General features: G+C 36.5%; 1 protein-coding gene across 2 annotated transcripts in view; it reads left to right on the top strand.

The window, feature by feature from the left end:
• The window catches only part of COL28A1 (collagen type XXVIII alpha 1 chain), a 58,183-nt gene extending 46,266 nt beyond the window's left edge, over positions 1–11,917 (top strand). The window contains exons 28-36 of one of the 2 annotated variants that reach the window (XM_059476223.1): positions 3,262–3,330; positions 4,965–5,045; positions 5,136–5,171; positions 5,352–5,388; positions 5,690–6,244; positions 7,405–7,586; positions 9,649–9,865; positions 10,310–10,486; positions 11,111–11,917. In XM_059476223.1, coding sequence (XP_059332206.1) covers positions 3,262–3,330; positions 4,965–5,045; positions 5,136–5,171; positions 5,352–5,388; positions 5,690–6,244; positions 7,405–7,586; positions 9,649–9,865; positions 10,310–10,479 — 1,347 coding nt within the window. In that variant the 3' untranslated portion in view covers positions 10,480–10,486; positions 11,111–11,917. Of the gene's footprint in view, positions 1–3,261; positions 3,331–4,964; positions 5,046–5,135; positions 5,172–5,351; positions 5,389–5,689; positions 6,245–7,404; positions 7,587–9,648; positions 9,866–10,309; positions 10,487–11,110 lie in introns of those variants that run through there. The other variant, XM_059476231.1, reaches the window with a different exon arrangement.
• The last annotated feature ends 207 nt before the right edge of the window (positions 11,918–12,124 follow it).

Raw genomic sequence — 12,124 nt, 5'->3', positions numbered from 1 at the left:
AGAACAACCCAAATTTCTCCAATTTTCATTAAATCAATGTGCTTAAAATTGAGCATATGATTGAATATTTCCCTGGATCAAGAGTATTGTGCTCAGGTCTCCAACTCTGAGTGGTCAACCACCAGTGATTCAGTAAAAGGGTCAATGTTCTAGTTTGGTTAGAAAAGGTGCCTCTTCATACTGTGATTTTGGATGTAGATACTAAAAACATCAGAGAATTCACTGGCAAACAGGTCTTCATTGGAAAACATTCAGTGACATTCTGAAACAAAAAACCAAATTTATGAAAATGTATATTGTTTGCAAATTGATTCAGAGGATAATCTTTCTTTGATCCATTGTGGAATTATTTCATATAAGCTTTACCAGAAAAGCACAGATTCCTTCAGAATTTATTTTCTTCATGACTTGCCAGTTCACTGACACACCATCAAACAAAGGCATGTTTCTAATACAGGGCAGTGAAATTTAGGGATGTTGGAAAGTAATGTGTCCTGTTTATGAAATGTCTTTGGGTGTGAAAACAAAACTGTAATGATATGGTGGATCAAACTCAGCTCCTGTTGTAGTGTTCCATGGCTTGTGTAGGTACTATCGCTCTTGCCATTTCTATTTTCTTAACAATTGCTTTTAAAAATTATAATTATTTTTATATCATTCTTAGGAACAGCTTATTTCTGAGCAACTTTTGCAACTGTCTTGCTCTGGTAGTGCCAGTTTCCTCCACTTACTAATTCTTGTTGACTTTTGTCTATTTTATCCTTCTATTTCTTCACATATCAAACTTCATTCTTTTTGGCCACTCTTCATCAGATTAAAGTTACTCTGATCCTGCACTTTAGCTACCAGTATCACTCCAAGTATTTTTTTTATATATAGAGAGAGATCTCAGTCAGCATTTGGGAAGAATGGAATGCCAAAAATTAGTTGGTTTTCAAGTTACTTTATGTTGACAGCTATATTCACAGATTTTTTTTTTTTTTTATGCTTGGTTCCCTTTCAAAACCACAGTCTAGACATTCTCAGATCTGCACTCAGTTCATTTTGGTAATACTGGTGGTCAGGTTTGAATTTATTATGTACATGAATTAAACTGTCAAAGCCATAAATATTTTTAAATAGCTCCTTGGGTTTTACTAAGTTATAGAACCTATGATAAACCCTTCTAATGTTGATTGATACTTGTTGCACAAGTAGAGGAAGGAGGATTTGATTCTGTGGTTGATGTTTTAAAGGATGAAACTCACATGTGTGCTTGTGAGAAATGTCAGCTGTCTGGGTATGAGTTTACTTAGAACAGTAGGTCCCATTCAGTTTTCATTGCCTGAACACCATCATAACAATGTCAAATGGGCAGTAACAAATGGCAGCAAGAAATCTACCATTTTGTTGGGTCTGACATTTATTACTAGTGAAGGACCACTGGAATACACAGCATATCCTCATTTTGGTTCATATGTATGTGCTCTGCAGAGGAGTTAACCAGGAAACTGTGTGATGACCCGAGTGGAAAGGAGAGACTTGTCCCAGTGCTGAACAGCGAGGCTTGAAACAAACTGGCACACTGTTTCACTGTGTTTAAAAGCCATTTGCATTAATACCTAAATAAGGGCTCCGAGAAGCACAACCCTGCTAAAAAGTGACTTAAAGGAAATTAGATTAAAGAGCCACTGTGAGTTCCTGTAACAGGGCAAAATAAATTGCCTTGTGCATCCCATCACCTTAGGAGTATTCCCTATTTACAGGAAATCCCCCTAGTGGATCAGCTATGGAATTTGATACATCCACTGTTTTTCAGTCAACCTAATACTGTCTGAACTGCTGCTGCTGTGAGAACCTGGGGAGAGAGGAAGTTCTGCTTCCAGAGGCAAGAGGCTACTGGTTAGCAGGTCAGGGATAGGTCGCCCTGGTGGCAAGCAGAGCATTTCACTCCCCAAGCTGGGGCCAGTGGACCAAGAGATGCTCTCAGGGCAAGGCTGTGAAAGCAGTGCTCCAGTGCAAGCAGAAACTGGCATCTCAGCAGGATCTCTGTCAGATCTGGCATCTGAACAGGGAAAACCATCCATGGACATGACTTGTCATGCACTGTCTTCGAGGAGCTGCTTCTCATTACCTAACTCCTGCTGAATTCCCAGCTCGTGGGAGCCAGGAGCCCTCAGTACAAGGAAGAGAAGGTTGGCAAAGTGTGCAGTTTTGTCTTTGCCTGCAGAAATCCATAAACCCCTATCCAGGACAGCAGGAATAGTCAGTGATCAGTCCTGCTGCACTGGTGCACCTTAGGTGAAGGCTGGAAATACTTGGAAACGCTTTTGCGTTTCTCTGTCTATTATTAGCAATATGACCCCTTTAGACCCATTTGTGAGCACCAATACAAGCATTAAAAAAGAGATGATAGCAAAAAGATCATAGTTAGGTTTGATACATGTGGTAGCTGCTCCTAATGTCATTGACGTTCTCTGGAACTGCTTTTGCTATCTTCATCAGGCACTGCTGTTATGTGAATTAATTGTGTAATGTGAATTTTGGTGAAGCATTTATGTACCAGGAAATATAATCACTTCTAACTGTGTTTAAAATGCATACAGCAGTTGATCTGTAAAAAGTATTTGTGTTACACTATTAAATAAAGCAAGAAAGTTTTTGGAAGTCAGAAGCTATGAAGCATTTTCTGTATATAATAGCTGTGTTTTATAACATTGTGGTCCCCCACATGGATGTGCTTTTTGAGTCTAAGTACATGCAGCAGGGTATGTGTAGCAATCCTTATAAACAATTTTGAGCTTTGTAACTGGACAGATACTGTCTTTTGAATTATCAGCAGAAAGGTGTTCTGCTTTCCACACTGTGAATAGTAGAGATGTCTTCTCATTTACTTAAGATCAGAAAAAAAGAGTCAGCCCTGGAGAGGTCATGAATGGGTATTTCTAGAGAAAATTTGGTTTGGACCACATTTTACTGCTTCTAGACAGGATGAGCCTCTGAAAAGTTACTTTTGTCTTTCATCTCTTTCAGTGGAATGGCAAATTTTCATTTAATTAATCAGGAATATATTCTTCATTATATACTTTTCTTATTGTATGTTCTGAATAATAGCCAATTGCTTATTTCTCCAACCTTAGACCACTTTTGTTTTGAAAATTGTGTGCTTCATCACATAGTACAAATGTGTAATAGTACATAGTACAAATACAAATGTGTAATACAAACAGCATAGATTTTACATTAATTTTCAGTTAAACTTAAGTTTCATACTTTGTTCAGGGAGAAAAAGGAAGTAAAGGTTTTCCTGGACCAAAGGGATCAGTAGGAACTGGCATTCCTGGACGAAAGGTAAATCCTAGGTTTGCAGTAAGGAAGAGAAGGGGGCTTTCTTCCTTTATTGGTTATTTGGTGTGACAGGTCTGAAGAGAAACGGAAGACAAAGACCTTACCTTATAGAGCTAGCATGGTGAGTACCTACTACTCATTGTCAGCTTTGAAGTCTGTGAAAATCCTAATGGTCATTAAGGATCAGATTACAAAGTAGGATCTAGAATGAGGTTATCCCCATTGGCAGAAGAATAATTCTAAGTTATTAAAATTATGTATTCATTTATTTTTCATACTTTTCAGGTATTACAAAATGCCCTTTTATTTGCCAGGCTCTGTCAAAAAAAAAAAAAAAAGGAAGGAATTACTTTATGATTAACATCATTTAAGGGCTTTGCTTTACTTGACTTGGTTTTTTCTACAATGATTGAAACCCAAGCTTAAGTCTTTCCTTACTGAATAACTTCCTGGTTGTTATAAAAATTGTGAGAATTTCCTACACTTAGCTATTCACATCTAACAGCTTGGGAGCTTTCATGTGAATATCAAGCTCTTTCACACAGATTCAAATTCCTGCCTCCTAGTTCTATTTTCACTCACATTCCAAATGCCACAATATAATAGTAATAACTGGAATATTTTCACGAATTGTCATATTCATCTTGTATATTGACTAATCTTTGTGACCCAATGTAAATCTCTCCAAATACTCACTTTTTGTTTGCTATTAATAGAGCAGACTTGACACAGCTGATAAGGAATGGTTTAGTTCAGCAGGAATTTTGTATATGTACCAAAAAGATCAGGTCTTAGTATATTTAAGTGTAAGAACTGTAACACAGGAGTTAGCTGTGCTATTCCATTGGCTGGGCAATGATGAGGAATAACATCAAAATGGACAGTAATCTAGATAAATTCATACGCTTTAAAATTTCAAGTGAAATGTAAGCTGGTTAGTAATTTCCAGAGAAAAGTAAAAAATCTGTCCTGGACAATCTTCTTCTTGAAAAAAGGGTCTAATTAAGAAGTTGAATCTTATTTATGATGTTTCATACCTGCATTGTGTGAAAATTGTCTTATAATGCAGAACCCACTCACTTTTTGGAAGCCAAAAGGTCTAGTCAGTTGAGGGAAAAATTGTAAATTTGCTTCTAAATGTGAATCATTGCATTTTCCAATGGATTTAGTAGCCCAAGCATGCCTCTTCATTTGTCCTTTGAAAGCTCACAGGTTTTTGTTCAGCTTTTATGCAGAGGTGGAGTGAGTTTCAGCACAGTGGCTGATCTGAGGCAGTTATCTCTCCTTAAGCATAAATTAGCATAGGTCCAGTATAAACATTGTTTTAGACTTCAAGAAAATCAAAGAGCAGTAAACATTATATATTCTTTGCATACAGATGTCTTTACTCTCCCTCCAGAACTAGGGTAATTTTTCACAGAAATTTCTTAAAGATGCTTTTACTGCCCATTTTGGTTTCTCTGAGAGCCTGCTTTCAGATATTCTCCTTATAATACATACAGTAGAAATTATTAATTAAAAAAACAACCAAAAGAGCCAGAAAATTTATCTTTAAAGCTCATTGAACCTTACTTCCAGCTCTGACAATCAACAAAACTGGAGCTATGACTGTATTTAATACAGTTGTTTTCAATTAGGGAGACTATGGAGATAAAGGTGATACAGGGAGCAAAGGTGCCAAAGGAGAGATTGGAGACCCAGGACCTCCAGGGCCAAAGGTAAAGCACATTTTCATGTTACTTAAAATTACAGAGTAGAAACTAGGCAAATTTGGCTTTTGTTAAGTATCTCACTCTGCACATTTCTAGGGATCTGGGGGAAGAAAAGGTGAACCTGGTCTTTCGGTAAGTAGGTAAATAAATTATTTGAAGCAATAACAGTTTATCTGGGAAAATTATTTGATGGTTATGTGATCTTACACAAGGCTGTTTATGAGATATTGCACTGCCTGCATTTTTGTAAATAAATAAATATTTCAGCATTCTCAACACTAGAACACATAACAAATGAATACTCTTTTTCAGAGAGAAGACGTTATCAGACTTATCCATGAAATATGTGGTAAGCATTCCAGTATGGAAAAAAAAGTAGTTCTGATAAAACACAGTGAATTTATATTGACTGAATGGATTTTTCCTCTGCATGTTTGTGTGTCAGGATACCATTGATATTAAAACAATTCTCACTATGTTGCCAGAACTCTACCTGAAATAATTTGGTCCAGCTCTGTTCCTGTGATCAGTACCAGTAACTGGAAATTAATTAATTAATTGAGTTTTAACTGACTAAATCTGATATGTGAGTCCAATTCATTTTTTGAAGGTTGTCTCTCATAAAATGTCTGAAATGGTTATTCTTCTAGGTTGTGGTATCAAATGTAAAACAACACCACTGGAACTAGTATTCGTCATTGACAGCTCAGAAAGTGTTGGGCCAGAAAACTTCAAAATTATCAAAACCTTTATGAAAACATTCATTGACAAGGTTTCGGCCAACCACGCTACAACCCGCATTGGCATTATCAACTTCAGCCACAGAGTGGACCTGGTGTCTTCTCTGAAGCAATACACCAGCAAGGAGCGCCTGAAATCGGCTGTTGACGAGATGCCCTACCTGGGAGAAGGCACGTACACAGCCTCTGCCATCCAGGAAGCCATCCACCTGTTCCAGGCAGCACGCCCGGCCGTCAGGAAGGTGGCTGTTGTCATAACGGACGGACAGGCGGACAACCGGGATAAAGTACGGCTGGACACCATCATAAGAGAGGCCCACGCTACAAATATTGAGATTTTTGTCATTGGGATTGTACAAAGGACTGATCCTCATTTTGATGACTTCCTGAAAGAAATGCAGCTCATTGCAACAGACCCTGATGAAGAACATGTTTATCAGATAGACGACTTCGTAACGCTTTCAGGTAAAATAAACTATTTCAGTAAGAGGAAGCTGGAAAGAATGTTTGTTCCCTCCCATGGCCAGGCAAGGCAGCCTGAGTGGCAGCTTTTATTTCTCTTTTGGATAAAGCTCACTCTTGTTTCACATCATCTTTGGCCAGATGAAACCTTTGCCAAATTTTTTACCTCTTGCAGAGGCAAGAAACCACAATTAACATCAGTTTTCTAAGCCTAGGTCTTCTTTGGGGTACTCCTCTTCTGTGAGAGATTGCATCAGCCTTGCTTCACAGTCCTTTTGTGTTTGGCCAGAGTTTCATCCTGGAGAGATGCAGGTTTCCTTCCACTTTGGTGTAACACCTCAAACTCTCTCTCTCTCTTTCTTTTGCGTTTTGTGAGTCTTGGAATCCCTCCACTTTCTCTTGCAAGGACTCTTTCTCTTTTTTTTTTTTTCTCTTTCTGAAAGCCATAAGGAAACCTGTGCTTCCACCCTAGTTTCAGGGAAAAAAACGTATGTGGCTTGAAAAATATCTGTGGCTATGGGTGAAATCAGGAGAAAATCCAGAGGAAATCTATAATGACCCATAAAAAAAAGAGGTACATTGATCTAGACTAACTGTAGACCAGCCTATACTTTTCCTGAGCGTCAACTTATTTTGCTATGCTGAGATTGTAAATGAAGTTAAGTCTGGATTGAAGACATTGACAAAAATCCAAGCTCTGGTCTGGTTCCCACTGGGATTAAATATAAGTCCTTTACTCAGACTCCAGCATTCAACATAAAACTATTCCCAGTCCCTGGTATTTTTTAGTTTTACAAATAAGTAGAAAACTGTCGCCCAGTTTTTCTTTTTCTTTCTTATGTGTAAACACTTCTTTTCATTCACCCTCATTTTTTTAACTGTTATTCTCTTTTCTGCTATGACTTCTACTTCTTAGAGGGACTTGGTATTTTTATCAGTTTTTTCTTAAAATAACAACATGGCACTAAAATAAAATAATTCAGAGACTGTGTTACTTCATTACTTATCATTTGCATTTTGACATAACTACAGAAGATGGTCTTTTTCACAAGTCACTGTAATTAAAACTTTAGGACTAATACTGCACTGAAACCTTGTTCTGAATCATTGTGACTTCTTTTCATTACCCTTTAAAAATGTCATTATTTCATGAATCTTTTCAGTTCTTGAAAATAAACTGATCACAAAAATCTGTGAGAACGAGTCTGCAGTGTACACCAGATATTACAATATTTTATCTCCAAGTCCGGAACCTGAAACTGCCAGGAAAGATGCTAATAGCCTGTTACCTAAAACAACCACTTCAAAGATTGATATACTTCCTACAGAAGGATCTAGTAACTCAGTGAGTAAACTAGTAGCAGTTGTCAAATGTTTTTAAAATATGTGTCTTAATTTGAATTTGAATATTTTGCCATCTTTATTTAACCATTTATTCACATTTTAATATGCAAATAATGTGTCATTTGACTAGACCAAAGTGTTTGAAAAAAACTTTTCAAATTGGAGTGAATTTATTTGTTGAGAACAAATGTTTACAAAAGAAATAAGGCAAGGCTGCCTCTTGGTTGCAATAAATGCTGAGAGTCCTCGCATTTTTTTGTAGGTCTTATTAATCTTAGAAGCAAGTTAAAACTCTTACATTTCTATTGTGGCAGGTGCACAGTAGATAAGACATTTATTTATATGCAAGCTGATTATATTAGTCAGTCCAATCCTTCTTGTCATGGTCAGACACTTTCCAGGTTGTTCCCAGCCATATTTCTAAGTCATTAATCTTTTGGTGTTCTTTCACTTTCCACATTGGGCTGTACTTCTAGGAGTCCTTATCTGTTACTCTTGGTTCTCCAGCTTTGAATTTCTCCTGACCTGCATTGAGGTTCTTCTCTCTAAAACAGTGCTGCTGCACAGACAGACAGGACAGGAGAGCTTTGATGCAATAGATGATATTTTCTGCAGGTGTGGATCACCTTAGCTCCCTTATTAGGTGTCTGGTATTTTTCAGCCACTGTTGGAGCATCAGATTAGGATATTTGTCAACTCTTTAAGACATTTTTATTGCTTTGCCTAAAATAGTCAAGAAAAACTTAGAGCTTTACAAAATAAGCTTTGCTTGCCCTTATAACCAGATGGATAAACTGTTTAAAATATATGATATACAAACCTGTGTAGCTGCATGAAATGGATATAGCAGACCATGATACTGGTATTCAAATATTAATTGAATACAGATTGCAGATAATTAAATATCAGTGTCTTCCTGTGGAGGAGCCAATGGATTATCCACTATTAATCCTTGTAGTATTGTTTATAAAATATCAGTCATAATTAAATAGTTCACTTTCAAAATCTAGGTTAATTTCCAAGAATAAGAGCTTCTTTGGTAAGTGTGATTAATTTAGATTTTGGGCTTATAATATATCTAGACAGATCTGTGAGACACTGAGGGTCAGTTTTGACATTCTGTATTTTTAAGAAAAATAAATGTAAACCTAGATAGATGCTGATTTTATAAAACATGTGATAAGAATCAGAAAGGATTCTTAGGTAGGTTCATAGATATATCAGATAGGATTAGATGCTCACACACTTGGTTCTGGCTGGCTGTTGTTATGGATAAATCTTCAAACTGTTGAATTACTATCATAAACACAGTCTTTTTGCAGACCTAGAGAAGAAATGCAAAATTCAAAGGACTGGACGAATTGTCTGCATCTTTACATTCCACCAAGACTGAGTTCCAATACTCTGAAGAGTTTTCTTAAATTGACTTTGCCAGTGGTGGCTGTAAATGGGAAGACAGTGAATAGTATCAAATTCCTTTCTGCTCTCAGTAGGTGATCAATGTCTGATTAAGGCAGTTGTTTGTACTATACTGTACTAGGGACCTTACAAATCTTCTTGAATATACTAAAATATTAGGCAAATCTTTAGATAATAGTTGCAATTTGAAGAGCAGGGTTGACTGCTTAACACTTCTATCAAGGTAAATTCTAAAATTCTAATGATTAGCAACTGGCTGTTAACCAGAAACAGGACAGATTGAAGATGTCAGATCATGCCCAATGAGTGTACTAGATGTTAAGCAGCAGTGACTTACCCAAAAATTATTCCCATTTTTTGTTTTATTTGTATTGCAGACTAAGTAGTGACTGGAATTTAGCTTAAATTGAATGAATTCAGCTTAGTGGCTAAATCAGAGGCATTACTTTCCCTTTTCATTATGCTCTCATGGGCAGAAAATTATGGCTCCATACTAAATCATCACAGTAACCAATCTGCTTTCAGTAGTGTTTTTTCGCATGTTGTTTAGCAAAAGTTTCCTGCATAATTCTATCTTTTTTTTCTTTTTTTTTTTTTTTGCATAACGCCCAGATAGAGTTTTAAGATTTTGACTCCTTTTGCAGCATAGTCCATCGCGATCTGCACACACTGAACCTCTGCCATCTGCTCAGGACCACAATGTGACCACCTCTCCTCGCAGTCAATCAATACTTCCCCCAGTTTATAACATATCTGAAATCAGAGCCCTGAGCCCAGCTGTCAATCCTTTTGTTGGTGGAACTGCTACTGAAGATCACCAGCCAGCTGCATGGCAAGCAGAGGTTGCAAGAACCCAAAAAAGTGAGTAATAAATTCTGTCTGCAGGTTCTGGGTAGCAAGTCTGTACCAAAAAAAAAAAAAAACAAAAAAAAAAAAACAAAAGCAAAAAAAAAAAGCGCAAACCCCACTCCCTCTTCCAATATAATTTAGATTTTGTTACTTTTTGTATTTCTGTGTGCTCTGTCTACAGACATCACACACACTCATATGATACTTTTGTTTAACTGCATGCTTAGGTATTTAAATAGCAGCTTGATTCTTGCATCAGGATTTAGGCAGTCTTGCTTCCAGCTAATCCTTTATTTTTTTTTAAGCCTGTTCAGGTAGTCATTTATGGAAGGGGAATTTGGCCAGGTACTACAAGAAAGAAAACAAGAGGGGTGCTTTTCTTACTGAAGGAGGCGCTTCTAAGATAACATAATTTATTCCCAGAATCCAAGCTAACTTTTACTGATGCACTTTCAGATCCAAGGTGCTTGGAACCTATGAAACCAGGAGATTGTTGGAACTATGTGGTGAAATGGTATTATAACAAGGCTGGCAATTCTTGTGGCCAGTTCTGGTATGGAGGTTGTGATGGTACCAACAATAGATTTGAAACAGAAAAAGAATGTCAAGAAACCTGTGTCGATTGATGAATAAGTAAGTTGTCTCCTTCTGGTCCTCCATCAATCACCTCTTTTCTTGCTTATGTGTGATTTTACATTAATCAAAACTCAGTTTTCCTTTTCAGCTCATAGCCTGTATTCTGCAATTTCTCGCAGTCATTCCTTTTCTTTACTGCTTTACTATGGTGCTTAACTTTAGAGGGACACAATATTGTCACCAACTCCAACTTTGTCACCTCCCTATTTATTCACTTCTCTAGATCACTTATCTTGAGTAGGACAGACTGTGGCATTCATCTTTCAGTGACATCTCTCCACTGACTCTTTATCCCAATTTTAGTTTTATTTATTTCACAGCTTATAAGGCTGTCCCTCTCAAATCTATGACTTTCCCTTGGGGAGGGACCTTACATTTTGGAAATCCAGTCAGACTATACTGGCTATCTTTGATACATCTGCTTAGTGAGCAAGGCATGGCCTTCAGAGAAGTTTCTTATCAGTAGTGCATAATTGCCTTTACAAAAGCCATATAACTTATCCCAAATAACTTGCATTAAATACTCTATTTCAACTTTCAGTATAGGAAAATTTTATTGAGCTGCAGAGCATGTTTTTCAAAACTTTTCAGGAAAATTAAACAATTTCTTATTAATTCCAGAAATTACTTCTGTTGGGAACTCTCAAAGTTGGAAGTCCATGTGTACTGAGGAAGAACTGACTGAGAAGAATCCAAAATAATGTGTTAGCTTGAAATTATTACTGCTGTGCTTTATTGCTTTCCCCACTGCTGTCTGCACATTAAACAGGTTCCTGCATAATGTATGTTAGCTGCAACACCATAGCAATAACTTGAAGTCACACATACACACACTTTTCCCTCTGAATTTACAGTAACTTGATACTACTGCTCATGGAAATAATGAGATTCTATTTTTAGGATTAAAATATCAAAAGTGTTTACACTTGGTTAATGACCAAGGTCTCTTAGTCTCGTGGAAGAATAAAATATGCTCTAGCTTTAAACAGTAGCGAGTAGTTCCTGAAATTAGCACTCTTAATACAGCATTTAGAGACATAAATAAAGATTTCCATTTATTAGAGTTCTTCTTTGGAATGTAAGTAACACAGCTATTGGTAATTAGGCGTTTTTTCCATTTTTAAAGCACACTTGGATTAACATCAATGTAATAGTTTCAATTATAAAGGTTGGACTTTCATTTAGAATTACATTAAAAACTGGGTTCTTCATGTCCTTTAAGCTAGTCAGTACATTTCAATTTCTCAGGGTCTCTGGGTTAAAAAATAAAGAGTTATTTCACTCCAATACTCTAATATATGCTATTAAACTAAAAAAAGGGAAAAGCACTGTAAGATATGTATTAATGTTTACTGATATCCTTTCTACTTTTAGCCATAACCCTATATGAGGTCATTGCTAAAACTGAAAATGACAAATATGAATAAATTGGGAAGTAATACCTGATAAAGAGTCAAGCATCATTATTTCTTTGTAAACAAAATAATGGAATCTACATAGGCTGTATGGACAACTCTTGATATGTTCAAACACTGACTTGCACAATTTGTAAATAAATGACAAGATGTACTTTGCAAAATGAACTTGTTTTGCAACAAATAGGATGCAAACCTAATTCTGTGTAAAACTGTGCTT

The sequence above is a fragment of the Ammospiza nelsoni genome, chromosome 1 (genome assembly GCF_027579445.1).
Source record: "Ammospiza nelsoni isolate bAmmNel1 chromosome 1, bAmmNel1.pri, whole genome shotgun sequence".
Taxonomy (NCBI): domain Eukaryota; kingdom Metazoa; phylum Chordata; class Aves; order Passeriformes; family Passerellidae; genus Ammospiza; species Ammospiza nelsoni.
Note: the sequence above shows the minus strand (reverse complement) of the source record. Positions and strands in the feature narration are given on the sequence as shown.